At 48.0% G+C, this 17,282-nt stretch overlaps 1 protein-coding gene across 1 annotated transcript in view; it reads left to right on the top strand.

The window, feature by feature from the left end:
• The window catches only part of WNT10A (Wnt family member 10A), a 67,203-nt gene extending 63,941 nt beyond the window's left edge, over window positions 1-3,262 (top strand). The window contains exon 4 of the mRNA XM_077320740.1: window positions 2,074-3,262. Coding sequence (XP_077176855.1) covers window positions 2,074-2,541 — 468 coding nt within the window. The 3' untranslated portion in view covers window positions 2,542-3,262. The remainder of the gene's footprint in view (window positions 1-2,073) is intronic.
• The last annotated feature ends 14,020 nt before the right edge of the window (window positions 3,263-17,282 follow it).

Raw genomic sequence — 17,282 nt, 5'->3', positions numbered from 1 at the left:
AGGACCTCTAGCCAGGAAACCCTGGAGGACATCCTTCACAATCCATCTAATTCACACATGCTGAGCCAGAACTAATTACAGCTAAAACATCCCATGCAGAGGATGTGTTTATTTATAAACATCCAATGCGGGGGAGCCAGCCCTGTGTGCTTGTTCCCTTGTCTGCCTTTATTGTTAGAATAACTCATATGTGTTGGTTTGGGCCCTTTATACTAAAAGCTGTTGTTGACTCCCTTCCCTATAGGGAAGGTTGCTATTTAGGTTCAAATTACACATCTGTCATTCCAATCACAGAACAACAAGGTCACAGGGGGGAAAAAAGTTAAAAGAAGATCCAAAAACACATCTGGAATTCCAGCTGCAGCCTCCAGGATCAAATATAGGCTGGCCCTCAGAGTTTTCCAGGATAAAGTTAAGAAAGGGTTAACAGACTGATTTGTCATTACATGTCACAGAAACCTGCCTTATGCTGATACAGACAATTGGTCTGTTAAAGTCAGTATTGTTTATTCTGATGGACAGTGGTTGTCCATTGTCTCAGGTCTTTGACCTTTCCTGGGACTTTACCCGCTACCTTATCCTTTTCAAGTGAAGAAGCTGGAGACTGAACCTGGGACCTTATGCATGCAAAGCTGCTGCTTTACCATTGAGCCATAGCCTTCTCATACAAGGCTAGAAGCCCCTCAAGCTCTGCATAATGTACCAAGTCCTCTGCTATTCAACCCAGGTGAACCCACATACTTGCCCAGTGGTTTTTCTCAGCAAAGCTATGGTCTTCTCAAAGTGATACCCTCTATCTGGTGAGTTTTCTGGTGAATTTCAAGTGTTGAAATGTAGGAAGTCCAGTTGAGTGGCAACTAAAATCATTAGGAGCGTTGTGGCACCTTAAGCTTTTCTTCTAGCAAATGTTTGTGTAGCCTAGAGCCCATTTCAGAATTCAAAGCAAAACTCAAAAGTTACAGCACTTGCCTTTTGTTGTCATAGCAGAAAGTCTGGGCAAACCCCTACTAGAGCATGTCTCTTGCAATCTAATCCCAAAATATAAAACAAACTGGGTTGCGTATAAATAAAAAGCAATTTAAAAGACAACTTAAAAAAAATATTTGAATATTTTCTTTAACTCCAAAGTGCTATCTCATAGTTCTTGAATTACAGCCTCATCCATGCTCCCAACCTTTGTGCAACATCCAAAGCCGCTTGCAGCTGTACAGTCTCTGACCACATGTTGCTGTGTGCAACCAGGCACAACAACTGCACGCATACAAGACTGCATAATCTACCCCCCCCCCAATAAACACCATAGCAACTAGGTACAGTTTGGATCTATTTGTATTGGATCTGGGGAAGGGCAAATGCAACGCCCACGTGCCAGATGCAAGAGGACTCCACCCATGTGCCTCCCTCTACCCAGTACGTGTTGGTGGTGATGAATGGTTGAGATCAGGATGTACATTAACACAGCAATGTTCTCTCATACCCCCTTTGCAAACCGTCCTGGTTCGGCCCTTATCAGTAAGAAAAGTTTCAGTGCTTCGGGCTGCTGGCAGGAGTACTGGTTGCAAACTGGATTAAACCTACATGGGGAATTTTCAAGAGGATAGCTTCCATGAACCAGTGCTCATTTCTAAATCCAAAATGTTGGCATGCTGTGGTATGCAAGATACATTCTATTGTGCCTGGAGGAGATAATGATCTAGATGACTCAGTGACTCTCTTCTGCCCAGTACTATGAGCAGTAGAGCACATCCTTTGTAACAACTTTGTTCAGCTGCCTAAATGGTTTGAGGCTGGGGCCTGACTCCTGCCTACCTGCTGAAGGCCCTTTCCCAAGTGCTGCCCTGGGATTCTGCCTTTAGAAGGGAGGAGGACAACAGCTGGAGATGGGGCTTTTTCAGTGGTGGCACCTTTAGAATGGTCTCACCTTGAGGTTCATCATGACCCACAGGAGCATGTTGCAGACTCAGCCAGAGAGACATGCTGGGGCCCTTCCTGCTGTATTCCTGCAACAGCACAGCAGCTCTGGAGGGTTAACAGCAGTTCTCTCTTAACAGAATTTGCTTTTTGCCCTGGCAGGTGGTGATGGAGAACATGCGGAGGAAATGCAAGTGCCACGGCACCTCGGGGAGCTGTCAACTGAAGACGTGCTGGCAGGTGACCCCTGAGTTCCGGCTGGTGGGCTCACTGCTCAAAGAGCGCTTCTCTGGGGCCATGCTGATCCGGCCCCACAACAGGAACACAGGACAGATGGAGCTGGGTCACGCCCGCCACCGGCGTCGGGCTGGCATCAGCGACCTGGTCTACTTTGAGAAATCACCAGACTTCTGTGAGCGGGAGCCAGCCCTAGACTCCATGGGCACGCAAGGGCGCTTGTGCAACAAGACCAGCCCAGGCATGGACAACTGTGAGAGCTTGTGCTGCGGGCGGGGGCACAACATCCTGCGGCAAACACGCAGCGAGCGCTGCAACTGCAAGTTCCACTGGTGCTGCTTCGTGGCTTGCGAGGAGTGCCGGCTCACTGAGTGGGTCAGCGTCTGCAAGTGATTCGGGTCCCACTGGGTGCTCCAGAGGCTCTGCTGTGAGACTTTGCAGCAATACAGGATGGGATCCTCAGCCGGAGGCATGGTTAGGGGGTCTGGCACTGGAGGGTTTCACGCCTCCCCCTCCTTCCTGACCCGGGCACGAGCCCTGAGACTCCAAAGGGTCCAGCCGAACAGACAGAGCATGGGCCTTTCTCCAGGGACCCAGGGGCCTGGCTTCTCGGGCCAGGAGTGGGTGGCTGGAGTCCCAGAGAGTGACCCGGGTGCCTTCTGACCACTGAGATCTGGGGGTTCTTAGACTTGACAGCCACAAATGTTGGCTCCTCACTCAAGCTCCTTCCAGCTTCCCCTCCAGTGACATCTTCCAGTTCCGCTCTGGGATCATTTGGGTGACAGATACCCTACAAACAGAAATAACTGCTTTTTTAAAAAGGAAGAAAAGAAAAATCTGGACCGAGACTGCTCCTTTGCCAGATATGAGAATTCAGAGTCCTTTTGGCCTGCCATGAGTACATTTGTTGTTCGGGGGAAAGACTTAAAATGCAAAGTTTGCTTAAGGAATTTTTTTGAATGAGGGGTTGAAGGGTGGGGGTGCAGAGGTTTCTGTCTGTAGTCTCCCATAAAGCTGCCATAGGTACTTAGCGTGGTTACTGTGGTTGGTAAGTTATTTTATTATTGTGAGAATAAAAGTGACTCAGAGATGGTGGTGTGCGTCTAAGCCCGTGATGCTGGAAATGTGAGATTTATTGGGTAAAGCATGGGAGGTGTCCTCTAAGAGCTCCTGTGTCTTTGGTTCACACAGAACCGTAGAGCAGGCCACAGGGCAGTGTCACCTGGGGTCCACTGAAGCTGAGCAGACAACTTACTTCATCGGAGCACTGAAGGATCTGCACAGGCTGGTGCTGGGTGGTTCCTAGCAGTGTGTGAGCAGGCTTCAGCCAGAAGGCAAGGTGGACGGCTTTGTGTGTGATGTGTTCTGTCATGGAATATGATGGCCTTCATTGACTGCAAGGGAATAAAGACGAGAGATCAGCCCTTCTGCCTGCTAGTTAATGGCAAGAATAGTCAATGCCCCCATTGGGCCAGCTGAGAGCCCCAGACTTCTGTGCATTGGGGGGGGGGAGTGCTGCTGCTCATGAGAAATCAGCCACTGTAGCCTAAGGAGCGCTGGTTGCCCGCTGTGCCCTGCGTGGGCTGGGTGTGGATGAATCACCCTATTGGTATCTGGTGCTGTCTGATAACTCCCCACCCTGCCTATAATTCTGACCCTGGGGCGATGCAAAAGGAACAGCAGACGGGAAGGGAAAGAATGGGCTGGGTGCACAGGCCTTGCTCGGGAGGAGCAGCCATGTTTCATAAGGCTCCGAGGTGCTGCAGCGGGTGGGATCTCGGTGTCACCAGGACGCATGTTGAAGCTGTCAGCTTCTTCTTGATTGACAGGCAGCCAAGAGCTGGGGAGGGGTCACCCCCCAGAAGGCCTTTCTTTCTTTGGAAGGGCAGGGACTGAAGTCTGTGGGGAAAGTCCCGGCCGCCCACTTCAGCTCTGGCACCTCTGCCAAGGTAACAACCAGGAAAAGTACCTCTGCAAATAAGGCTTCCTCAGGCCAACCAGACTGTACAGGACCCATGAAGGAAAATGTACCCTATTTAAGTAGGGTTCTTTTTTCGATTGGCCATAATCCTGGTCTTTAGCGTTACACAGCAGCCTGAAATTCTGCTCATCATGACTGTTTTTCCTTTACTACATCTCAGTGCTGGAGAAATCCCTGCCTGTTGGATTTTGCCTGTCATGCAGCTATTGAATGGCAGAGTGCCCCAGTTAAGGGGGGAAAGTGTCTGCCTGAGGTATTTGGGTCCGATGTGGTAGGGAAAGGGTGACTGCCCTTTTCGTAGATCCCCCTCCCCTTGCCTCTTTGCAGCATAGACTCCATCTTCAGTCCCAAAGCCGCCTCGGATCCCTCTGTGCCGTCGGCCTCCTCCAAACTCAGTCACCCCTTCATGGGGCGAGAGGAGGGGGAGCGTGTGCCTGTGCATGGTGAGGGGGTGGGGGGGAGAGGAGGAATTATCCTCACACATCAATCACACCTCACCCCTTTGAACTCCACGTCTGTTCACAAGCTCAAAGCAAGGGGGTTTGGCTGGAAGCGTGTGATCTCACTGGGCCGGCACAGATGATAATGCACATTCCCAAAGCAGCCCTGCCCTTAGCTCTAGCTATTAATCCCTCAGCACTTGCCCCCTGCAACAGCTGCACAGAGCTCACCTGGCCAGCAGGGAACATGTGCTGGAGTCTGCTGGATGTCGCCATGAGGAGGGGCAGTGGCAAAAACCACAGCCACCTCCCTCAAAGGCACACACACCATCCCACAGCCAATATTGCGATACTTTCCTCTGTATCATGCACCACCCGGAAAACTGCTGTGCAAGGTCACTTCCTGTTCTCCTGCTGCCCATCTGTCCAGATAGGTCTCCTTCAAAGACCCCCAATCTCTTTTGCGATACAGAAAAACATGTTCACATGGCTCGAAACAGGCAGACCGTTTGAAATAGCTAAAGAAAATCATTTGAGCGGGAGGAACCTACCCTTATTCCCAGATTATTTCATAATTTCCCATGGAATAGGAGCCGAGCCATATTCGGACAGAGAATGAGCCCTTGGAATGTGGTCTGTCTGCTCTTTCTCAAGGACAGGGTTGCCAACTCTCTGGGTTTTCATAAGACCTGTTCCTTTAATAGAAGCCTAATAGCATGTGATTTATCTCTAGCCATGAAAACCTCCAGCTGCTTTTTCCCACCTATTAGGCTTCTAATAAAGTGACAGGCCTCTGATAAACGCTGATCCAGTCTCTTCTTTGACACTTCCTTACAATTTCTGCACTGTCACCTACAAAGATACTCATTTCCCCATGTCTGATTTAACTCTGTGAAGCTGAAAGACTCCAAAGGTTGCTTGGCTTTCTTTGAATGCTCCCTCTGGAGAGCAGGTAGCCAGCCTTGTACCCAGGGGTGCCAGGTCCCCCTTGGCCTCTGGTGGAAGAGAAGAGCTGCAATTCTGGGGGAACCGCAGCCCCCACCGGGAGGCTGGCCTCCCTACTTGTATAGCACTCTATTCTGCCCTTTTTGGAAGCCATTTAAATTGCTGAAGGTAGCTTTAATCTTTGCCATCAAATATATGAGCTCTATTCCTTAACTGAAATGTAATGTTCAGACTCAGTTATTTTCCCTGCCTTTCCACTTTTTCATTTTGCCTCACAACAGAAACGTGCAAAAACGGGTAGCAAGATGGGCAGGCCAGGAGAGGTGGAGCATCAGGAACTTGATGGATCATGGAAGGCAGGGCTTTGTGTTGCATGTTTCTGAGGCTCTTGAAGTGAGGAGAATTTTCTGTGGTGCTGCGAATAGGAAAAATTACTTTTAGCAGTTCAGATGCAGCACAGGGGAAGTTGCTGTCTCCTTGCACTCCCATCTGCCAAAGCAAGGACGTTCCTTTTGCCCCATAGCACACTTGGAAGGAGACGAGGGACAGGACACAGAAAAGTCAAGGTCAGTTTTCTGGGTTGCAACATGTGGCAATGCTCCAGTAGCACTAGCAGCAGCATAGGTTCCTTTTGCTTTGCTAGAATAAAGTTCACCGTACCTGTGTTGTTTTTTGATGATGTTTTGAGTTACTACATTCCTACTATGGAAAGTCAGCCACTGCCCAGATCACTCCATTTACCAATATGCCCAAGTCTGAACACAGACCAGCCCAGGCAAGCGAGCGAGTACATGCCCTGGGAGTTGAGCAGATCACAAATGTCATCCAAATTTTGCCTCTGCCTTTCCTGCAAAGCAGAAAACATAGCTAAGAGGTTTCTTAGCACAGCAGTGGTTAGGGTTGCCGACTCTGCCTTTGGAAATGCCTGGAGATTTGGGGGGATTACCGGGGGAAGGGAGGGAGCTCCACAGCAATGGAGTCCACCCTCTGAAGCTGCCATTTCCTCCAGGGGACCTGATCCTTCCAAGAGAGCTCCAGTCCCTACCTGGGCATTGGCAGCCCTGTGCACAATTCAGCTGTATTGTGCTCCACATTGAAATAGAGCTCAGGGCATGGAATCCCAAGTGCAAAAGGTTGTGACCTGCATTAATCCATGCTGAGACCTGGCAGGAGGCAAAAGGGAATCAGACTGGCATTGGCGTGGGGAGACCAGCCAGGCTTCCAGTTGGGCACAACACCAATCTTGTCTTGTGTATGTGCTAATGCTGTCCTTTGCTGTTGTTGTCAGTGGCTCTACAGAGATGAGAAAAGATCTTTTGCACACTAGACAACCAAGCCCAGTTAGTATGGTAGGAGCCAAAGTTTGTCTCTGTGGAGAGCATCGAGGGTGACTCTGGATCAACACCTGAAGTCATTCTATATTCACTGGCATCTTTTCACTGTCAATTTATTCAGCAGGCCCTCCCCACCTTACATGGAAGGCTCTCTACACTATTGCCAAATTCACCAGGTCTTTGATGCTTACCATTCCCTGCCAGGGCAGACCAAGAGCCGTTCTAGACCAACACGCAGTTTCTGACAGCCAGATACTTTTGAGAAGCATACGAGTAGGTGCCAGAGGCCATAGCTCTGCCTTGCTGCTGCCTCCCGGCCTTTCCTTGACATTCAGAGGGACAGTATGTGTGAGATGGGAGGGATCTGCTTAGCCAGGATGGCAAAATGCCATCAGTTGTTTGAAAAGTAGCAGGTGCAGCTTCTCTAAGGTGACCAGATTGTCTATGTGTTCTATGAAACTTTTTTTTGCTCCATATAGACCAATTTTTTAATCAAGAATTCCCCCCCCCCCGGTCAATGGTATCCCACTTTACCAATTTTAAAATCTGGTCACCTTAAGCTTCTCCCACTGTAGTGCCAGAGCAATCGGGCAAAATGTTCTTGCTGAAGTTTTTGCTTCTACAGAGAGACCTTAAAGACATAGGAATGTTGTCCTCAGTTGAATCTTGCAGCAAACTTCAGCCCAGGGTTCCCAACCTCCTGGTGGTGGGTGGAGATTGTCTGGAATTACAGCTGATCTCCTTCTTGGTTCACGTAGAGAAAAGGCCACATTGGCTTTCCCTCCCCTCTCCAAATCCCACCCTCCTCAGGGTCCACCCCCAAAATTTCCGGTTATTTCCCAGCCTGGAGCTGGCAACCCTGCTGGAGCTGACTAAGGAGGAGAGCAAGGAAGGCCTTTGCACCAGTTTAGCAACTGCTGCACAATTCTGCCCTACCATGTTGCTGCCTGCTTCCCTTTAGAGGTTTCTGCGTCAGTAACAACAATGTGACAAGCAAAAATTCAACAAATAAAGCTTTGCCTGTTCCTGCATCTCAGCTCTTTTGATTTTGTAGATCTAAACATGATGGGGAATGCATGCTCCTGGCTCCTTCTCTAATCCAGTTATGTAACAGGCAGACATTCAACAGGTGTATTTGTCTAGCCTGAGATGAAGCTGGAGGGAAAGCCTTACCTGATTAATTTTAGTCCATCCCACCACACTGAATGTCTACAAAAGAAGAAAAAGAAGAAGATAAAGAGTTGGTGCCTCATACTTCTCTCTCCTATGGAGTCAAAGTATTTGTACTCTGTTTTTTTACTGCTCAATGAAGTCTCAAAGAGGCTTACAATTGCCTACCTTTCTTCTCCCCACAACAGGCACCTTGTGAGGGAAGTGGGGCTGAGAGAGCTCTGAGGGAATTGTGACTGGCCCAAGGTCACCCAACCGGCTACATGTGGGAGAGTTGGGAATCAAACCCAGTTCTCCAGATTAGAGATTGCGGCTCTTAACCACTTCACCACCCTGAATCTTCAGCAGGGAGTTGGACCATCTGCTCAGAAAACCCTGCACCTCAAAAGGTGCACAAACTGTCCCCCCCCCCCGGGGTAGGAGGGATGAGGAGATGCATCTTTCAAAGCACTTTTGTTATAATCAGTTCAGTGTTCTAGGCCTGACCACGGCCATTGTAAAGAGATTCCACTCTTGAGTTCTGGAAGGAAATGGAAAGACAGGAGGCCAGCCATAAGTGGCACTTTGTTCCCTGAGCTCTAGTGAAAGAACCACAGAAGAGTCCAAAGAGAACAGAAGCCAGCGGGGACTGCACTTGCATTCCAAGGCCTAGCCAGTGAGGGGACCAGGTAGGCTTCTTGTAGGGGGGCTTGTCAAAGGTCTTCTGTGACTCACTGGTGAATTTCCACTCCTTCGCTTATACATCCACACTGTTTGATTCTTGCACCTTGCAAATAAGATCAGATCCTATGATAATATAAAAAACAAAAAGCCTGACTGTATTTGGCTCAGTTTTGGCAAACTCCAAATTCCTTTCTGTTACTGGAAAGTTCCAGCACAGATCAGCAAATACTTTGACACATTGGGATTTTCCCTTGGTGGAGATTGCTGTGACTCCTGGAGGGAGGCAGTGAGAGCAATTGTGAGTTGCATGTCTCTTTGTGTGAGTAAGGCTTTTGGTATTTATTCCCTGTTCAGAACACCCATCAGAGCAGAGGTATTCCCCCAGGGGCACTGGAGATGCACTGGGAACGCCCAGCTGCAGAGTGCCGACAGATTTGGCTCTTCTCACTCAGAGGGAAACTTTGCAGGTTTCCATAAAAAAATTGCTCACAACAGCACCTCCGTCTCTTCTGTATCCATTGCCAGAGGGGAAAGACAGAAAAGGCCCCACTTCTCACTTTTCCCTTTAGTCACCATGGCAGGTAGCCCTTGATGGGTTTCTCCTCCATGAATCTGTATATCCCCCTTCAAAGAGATATATGCCATCTTAGTGCCCAGTGATAGTCCTGGAGAAGAGGACTGAGCTTATTCAGTGGAGGCAGAAAGAAAATTCAAGGCAGAATTCCTGTGAATCCACTTTCATGTCTCTGCAAGGTGTAAATTTTAACCCTAAACTTTCATCATATCTGCTATCTTCAAATGCAAATGTTGATTGAGTACAAATTCTACCAAGGTTCCACCTCCCTCACCCTAAATTTAGGAACTTTGTACATTTCTAATTCATGATCTATATCTCCAGAGTAAATCTCAATATTAATGCACCAGGCCCCAAATCAAAGTCTCAAGGCCTTTTGTTGAATCCATTCGGTCAGGGATTCCCAAACAGAGGTCCACGGATCACCTGTGGTCTGTGGGTGCTCCGGAGGGGGGGTCTGTGGCTTTCCCCCTCCTGCCTTAATGGACTCAGCCACAGGCTAGGGAACCGGCTGTTTCCATTGCTCCCCTTCTGAGCATGAGTGAGTTCTCATGTGGTTTCTGTACCTGGGAGGGGGTGGCACCTGCACACCTACTCCTGCCTTAAACCACCTCCTCAAGCTGTTCTGTTAATGTGGGTGGTGGTGGCACTTCCAGGGACATGGGGGGCTTGGCAGGGAGGTGTGACCAGCTGGCATCACTTCCGGTGCTCCTTGAAGCCTGAAAAATTATTTGAGGGGCTCCTTCATGGTCAAAACACTGAAAAAAGCTTTTCTTAGGTGAACATATCAACACCTTTTTATGTGCTCAAGAGCTAATCTGAAGACTTATTCTGATAGCGAATACTTTCAGAGAAGAGTGACAAAGCCCTAAGAGAAACCAACAATTTGTTAGACCTTGAGGGACCATAGTCTGTGGAGCATAAATCAAAAATGAAAGCCGCAATTCACATCCAAAGACCTGTGACTGTCTGGTCAGCAGGGTAGAAAAGCACCAAAGTAGAACACGTTCTGCAAACAGGAAGGGTGCCAGCATGAGGACCCTCAGCACAGTGGTGTGCATTCAGCTGTCCGTGGCTTTCATTGAGTAGTGCTTTCTGCTTGCCCTCCTGCTGCAGCCCCCTAAGTCCTGCCTGGAAATTTTGTTCCTGAGGGTCAGTGGACCCTCATGAATAGCACAGGAGACCAAGGGAGGGTCTGCAGTAGGAGGGAGAATGGAAAGATGCTGCCACCTCCTTTCTGCAAACAGAAATTATATTTGATTGAAACCACCACAAGCCAGCTTGCTGGGAGCAGCGGTATATAAACGTGATAGGTAAATAAACATGGTTGGATACTGGCCATTATGAGACTTGGCACTTTATAATCCGGTAGCAATGTGTAGGAAATGTAGGTGAGTTTCAGGGATGCAGGGAGGGGTGTGCAGAAGAGTCAGGGCTAAAACCATCTACACTACTGTCTCCTATGTTACCAAGCTGATGCATTACCAGTGGGCATGTTATTTCCTCCCGTGGAAAGAGGAGGAGGAACTCAAAATACTTCTGCAGTCTTTACGGCTGTTACTACTGCATCATTTTGATGAAGAAGGAACCTGATTCTCCTGACAGCTCCTGCTGCTCTCTCAGCTGCTCAGGGGCAACACTCAAGGAGAATCAACATGGCGGAGGGGGGGGGGGACAGGCCTGGAGAAAGTGCAACATTAAGATAGGCCTGGAGAAAGTAGTTGGATAAATGTCAGCCAGTTGTGAAGAGAGCATTGCCGGACCCAACAGAACCCGTGTGCATGCATGACACTGAGATCCTTGTAATGTGACCATGCTGCGGCTGTAGAGTTTTAAATAGTCCTGACATGAAGCTGAGTACATTGGTGAGCTTCAGTCATTGACGGACGTAAAAGAGGCTTTGAGGCTGCCTGTGTATGGACTCATGAACAGCTCTGTTGATAGACAGGATGGCGTCTCCTGGCTGGCCTCTCTGGTTTGCTGGCCCAGGGACCAGTCCCTTCCTTGTGTCATGTGCAATGCTCACAGAAGTCAGGTGTTTCTCACCACAGAGATCTTGCTTTGACAGAAATGTAACTCTACCTCAAGTGTGTTTGCTATTCAGTCATGATTCAGTTTTAAGTGCTCTGGTACAGCTTTCATATCTTGGTATTAAATTCTGATATAATTGAATCCAGGTGTTTGTTTGTTTTGTTAAAGCATACAATATCATTCCGCTTTAAATACCTTGCATAAAAATCAGATCTTAAACTATTTTGATCCATGCCATTCTCCTCCTCTGATCACACTTCTGCCACTTCTGCTACCATAGTTCTATCCCACTCTCCACCCAAGATATATGGGTTGCTGGCCAAAGATGTCTTCCCTCCCTCCTGTATTTTACAACCCAGTGAGGAAAATTCAGCCGAGAGAGACTCATAGGCCCTGTGGCCGCTCCCTTCTGAGTCCAGCCCTCTGACCACTCGGCCTCAGTAGCTGAGGAGGAGGCATAGGATGATAAAGCTCAAAACAGCCTGTGGTACATAAAAGACATGGAAACAAGCAGATTGTTTAATTCAATTATTGCGTCATCTATCCATGGGACAGGAAATGAATGGAACAGTGAATTCTAAAGACTACCCTCATGTCAGAGAGATCAGAGAAACCCTACCTAGAATCCCTGTCTTGCCATCTAGTTCTGTGTGGGCCAGCAGTGTTAATGCAGGAGGAAGCATTCTGCATTCTTCTCTCCAGCCTGTTCTCTCTGGAAGACCTTCTCTTCCCAAGGACGATTTGGTGCCTCCATACCAATAGCATCTCTGGGGGGGGGGGGGTTGTGTGTGTGGGGAGGGCAAAGTGGCATCTCAAGGGGCTCTTCCCCAGTACTGTGGCCCTGATCCAGATTGGGGCTTGCCGTGGCTGCTCTCTACCTTTTGTTTTAGAGAGAAGCCTGCCGTCTCCCAAGGATCACCTTATTGAGCCCTTTCAGTTCTGGCCTTGAGACCTCATAGAATCATAGAGTTGGAAGGGGCCATACAGGCCATCTAGTCCAACCCCCTGCTCAACGCAGGATCAGCCCTAAGCATCCTAAAGCACAGCCAGCAGCTGGGCTCTGTGGAGAGCTCAGTGATGATGAGCCCCCCCCCTCAGCAAAGCCCCTGTTTGGAAGGGGTCGCCGTGGCAATGAGGGTGGAGGGGGAGGGCAGGCTGTCAAGCAGACTACTCTCTGCCTGCTCCCAGCAGGGCAGGAGATCAATGGGCCGGGTGGGGCCTACACCCTCTAATCCACACTCTCATGTGGGTGCCTGCAGCTGCCTGTGGTCGGCCCCATCCCCAGCGTCATGGATTTTGGTGCTGGGGCTTTCCAGCTGTAGCTTAATTATAGCCCAAGGGAAGGATTGGATGCAACGGCAGGGTCCTGTGCTTGGGGAGGGGGCACTCTGTCATCCCTGGGTTTGGGGCTTCACCATGTGCATGCATGGCACAGAGATCCTTGCAATGTGACCTGCCTGGAAGCAAGTTCGAATGCCAGCCAGGTCCATGCAGCTATACTGTGAGTGCCTGTGTCCTGGCATCTCTTCAGCCATGTGGACTGGGGATGAAGCACGCAGAAATCCCGAGTATAAAATTTTAGGTCCAGCTGTAATGTTTTCTGCCATGCCCCAATCATCTGCTTCTAGCTCTCTTGGTACCTACAGATCTAAAAACCAATTATTTTTCAAATAGTGTCCCAGAAAAATTTGGAATTCATTAATGACAACCCCAGTAATGGTGGGGAAGTTTTGCTGAGAGAGTGCTGGCCCCACCCCTTAATTGATTTCCTTTCGTGTGTTGGCTTATGTTCCAAGAAGTATCCCTAGGCCTGGCAGAGGGATAGGAGAGGGTCTCTTGTGAACCAAACGTGAGTCAGAACACTGCCTACAATCCTCTGCAATGGACAGGGGGCCGCTGGCACATAAGTTAACATAAGATGCGAAAGTCACTGCCATTTCCCTACCAGCCACATATTGCCAGATGGAAGATGTAGGCAAAGGGAATGTGGCTCATCAGAGGGTTTTGCACAGCTCAGGTGGAATAGTCGTGCGGGGGAACTTGTCTATTGCACCTTTATGGCCGAAGACCCACCACAACCAGTAGTCATTAAATGGAAGTTGCAGAAGAATTTTCATTGCACATCTAGACAGATCCATCACTGATGCCGTTATTTTCAAAGACAACATGCATGGCACTGTGGAATTGCAAAGATAAAGCTGGCCAAGAGGTTGAGCTGATATTTTATGAGTATGTCCACAAGGCACATGTGATGCTTGTGGAAAATAATTAGGGATGGGCACAAACTGAGAAAATGTGGTTCACTTTATGGCTCATAGAATGCCCGATTCTGCAAACCATGGACCATTACAAACTTTTAGGGGATAAATATCCTGGTTCATGATGTGGTAGAATGCTCCCCCCAGTGGGCTAGAGACACCAAACTCATAGGGGATCTCTGGCTGCCTCTCTTCTAGCTGCTCTCCAAATGTGGTGAGGATTAGATTTATGGGGTCTCAGTTATGACCCCCTGAAGGTGCCCCCATCCTCCATGGTTTACAATGGAAGGAAAAAACAGCCAAAAAAGGGAAAGAGAAATAGAACCTCAGCAGAACAGAACCAAAGCCCCTGAGAATCTCCACAGTATACATTTTTGGGCAAGCCCAGCAGAGCCAAGTCCAATGTAGTAGTGCAAATTCAAAGGTACTAAGGTCAAAGCCACAAGCTGGCCAAAGTTCATAATGAACTATTGTTTATGAACCAGTTTGTGCCCATCCCTAAAAATAATGCCATTTGATGATATCATGATGGTATTTGGGTGAAAAAAAAGTGCAGTCCAGTAACATGTATTGCTGTAGCACTTAGCTGGTCCATATGAAAGAACTCTTTGTACAAACTTCCATATTCATACAAAATTTAAACCATGATTCATATAAATAAAAGCAGTAAGGCATCCTGGGAGGAGATGGTGTCCTCCTGATTGTTCTAGGGCAGGGGTGGCCAAACTGTGGCTATCCAGAGGTCTGTGGACTACAATAAAAGTTTAATCATAATCACAATCACAATCACAATCACAATCACAATCATAATCTTATTTATTTATTTATTATATTTATATACCACCCTCCCCGGAGGCTAATTATTCTCATGAGCCCTTGCCAGCCCCTACCAACAATTAAGGAACTGCCCTCTTGACTGGAGAGCTCTTTCAGCCACACCTCCCTCACAGGGTGTCTGTTATAGGGAGAGAAATGCCTTCCCCTCCTCTCCATTCAACCCCCAGAAATCAACCCGACTCCCACTTGCACCCCCCCCAAACCTTCCCCAAGCTCACCTGCAACGCAGCTAAGGTGGCCAGGCCCCAGACCCCTTTCTCCAACAAAATGCTGACATGGCCTTCAAGATGGGCACCTTGGCAGCTGCTTGCTGCCCTGCCCTGCTGTCCCCCTCTCTGCAAAAGCCCTCCCCACTACCCTCTGCCACCCAGCCCCCTTGAATCCAGCAACAATTCCCATCTAATATTCCTCACTACACTTTCTTCCTACCCATGTCACCACTCCCACCTCCCATTTTCCACCAAACCACCACAATCCACTTCCCCAAAACACCCCTTCATCCCCATGCCCATGCATGCAGGACAACCCTCCTCTTCCTCTTCCCACCCCCATGTTCTAGCGCCCGTTGTATTCCTAGATACAACAGGCTTTGCCCCTAGTTCTACTATAAGTTGCCATTGGTCACCAGAAGGAACATACATTAGAACTCCACTGGTTGGAAACCACTGCTCCGTCCCATGATGTAGTCAATAGCTGTCCCCTTCAGTTCTCTGCCTTCTTTATTGCCACACCAGCTGACCTGCAGTTTGCTTGCTCTCCCAGGTCCTTGAAGTCATGCCAGAGGATACCACTGGTCTTGTCTCCCACAGAACACTATATTCTTGGGGCTGCTCTGGGTGTTTGTTTTGTGGGAAATGGCTCCACAGCACAGTCTCTTCTTACTCGCTCACCCTCTGGAGAGATCAAGGGTAATCCCACAATGTGACATTTTCAGTTAGATAATGCCAAAAGTCCTCCCCCCCACACACACACATTGCTGCACAGGCAGAGCATGGAGAAAGTACTGTCCTCTGAACAGCATGCTGGAATTGGAATGGGACATGGGTGAGGGCAGGGTTCAAAGGTCAGGTTAGGGACAAAAGCTGTGGTTGGTTTGGGGGTCTCTTTAAATTCCAATTGTCCTTCTGTAAAATGAGCCTGGTAATCTTAACTCCCTCTTTGATTGGGCTAATAAAGTATTTTGGAACATGTTCCAGGACAGCTGGAGACCAGGGGGCCCTTCAGCAAGCACTGTTTGGGGAGGCATAACTCATCCTATCTTAAGCTCTGGGCACTGCAAAACTAGCAGAAAATAAAGTGGACTAGTTTAGCCCTGGCAAGGCAGGGACCTGAACAGACAGTGTCTTAGCCTCAGCCATCAAGCTGATGGTGACCTTAGGTAAGTCCTCATTCCCTCAGCCTCCCATCCATTGTGGGGGATGATAAAAATACTAGCTTACCTTTCAAAGTTTTTGTAAGCATTTTGACAGAATATATATCAAGTGTTTTGGATGTTCAAAACTGATAACTAAATATGGCAACAATTATACGTGGGGATCCAGACCTATGTAGATACCATGCATGTTTGCTGGGGATTATCAAAGGGAAGATAATTACGTGACAAAACAGAAATGGGGTATTAATGGATAACAAAGGCAAGATGCTTAGGATTGATGCACACACCATAGTATACTCATAGTGCATACACCCTTGCATCTCCCGGGATAAACAACCAGTGCAATGTGGGTTTCTAAAGATGGTACATTTATGCACAAACTTGGCTAATGACGGATACTTCAGTGGCTCTTGTTTTCACCATGTGGAAATGCAGCTGGGAAGGGCAAAAGCCCACAGGATATAGCAAATATTTGATCTGAGCACACACCATTCCACCGTTGTGTAAGAGAACATTGCTACAATCAACCATTTGCCTGCTACTGGCTATGTGTGACTGATTTATTTCTCTGTTTGGTATGTATGGCTAAAGGGGGAATGAATCAGAGGCAAAGGAAACCATAAACAGTTGGAAAAGGTGGAATAAGGAGCAGCTTTCTGAGTTTTTCCACAGGGCCCTAAAGAGTATGCAGAATTATTGCATTTGAGATTGTCATGGAATGCATGGTGGATTTTTTAAAATTTGCTTCAACAATTGATAGTCATGATCATAGCCGGGCTAGACAGATCTATTGGATAAGACTATTATTGACTTCTCTTACCCAATGACTAAAACATATAGCATGTCTATACTCATCATTTACGGCTATATGGTGCTAATGTGAGGTTCCTATAAAGCACATCTGACCTGACCTGTTTGTGTTTTATGTGTGTATTTATATTTGTATTTATAGCCTGCTAGGCCTAAGTCAGGTTAACAACAATTGTGTATCAGGAGATGTAAACCATCTGACCTGCATCTAAAAGGCGTCCTTTCTGGAATGAGCACATTGTTACCACACTGAATGTTTTACAGGGATAAAGAAGAACACATTTCTGCGTGCAGAAAGAAAACCAGTGAATCAGACTGCAAACAACTTTTAAGTCCTCTCAAAGATAGGCAGGGATCTTTTGCTAACATGACTGGGCAACATATCGTGTGAAAGTTCTATGCTCCTCTCCTTAAGGAATAACCAAACTATCCTCAGTATTATAACAAAAGATTGCATGGGAAAGGGCATGACTGGCAGAGCTACTAAAGAATGCTCATTTAGGGGTTAACCCCCCCCCCCAATCTCCCTAAGCCTTGGTAGTTCCGACAGACTTGTTTTGCTCTCACATAACCAAAAGAAAGGGGACAGAATTCTGCATGCGATCTTTCAGCTTTGTATGCAGCAAGAAGCCTCTTTAGGAATCCAGAACAACCCAACCCTTCACTTGGCTTGAAATTATAACCAGTTACATTTTTCAGTACAGTGAATGACCTTG

Source organism: Paroedura picta, chromosome 2 (assembly GCF_049243985.1).
Source record: "Paroedura picta isolate Pp20150507F chromosome 2, Ppicta_v3.0, whole genome shotgun sequence".
Classification (NCBI taxonomy): domain Eukaryota; kingdom Metazoa; phylum Chordata; class Lepidosauria; order Squamata; family Gekkonidae; genus Paroedura; species Paroedura picta.
The sequence above is the reverse complement of the archived record's forward strand: the minus strand, read 5'-3'. Positions and strand labels throughout refer to the sequence as shown.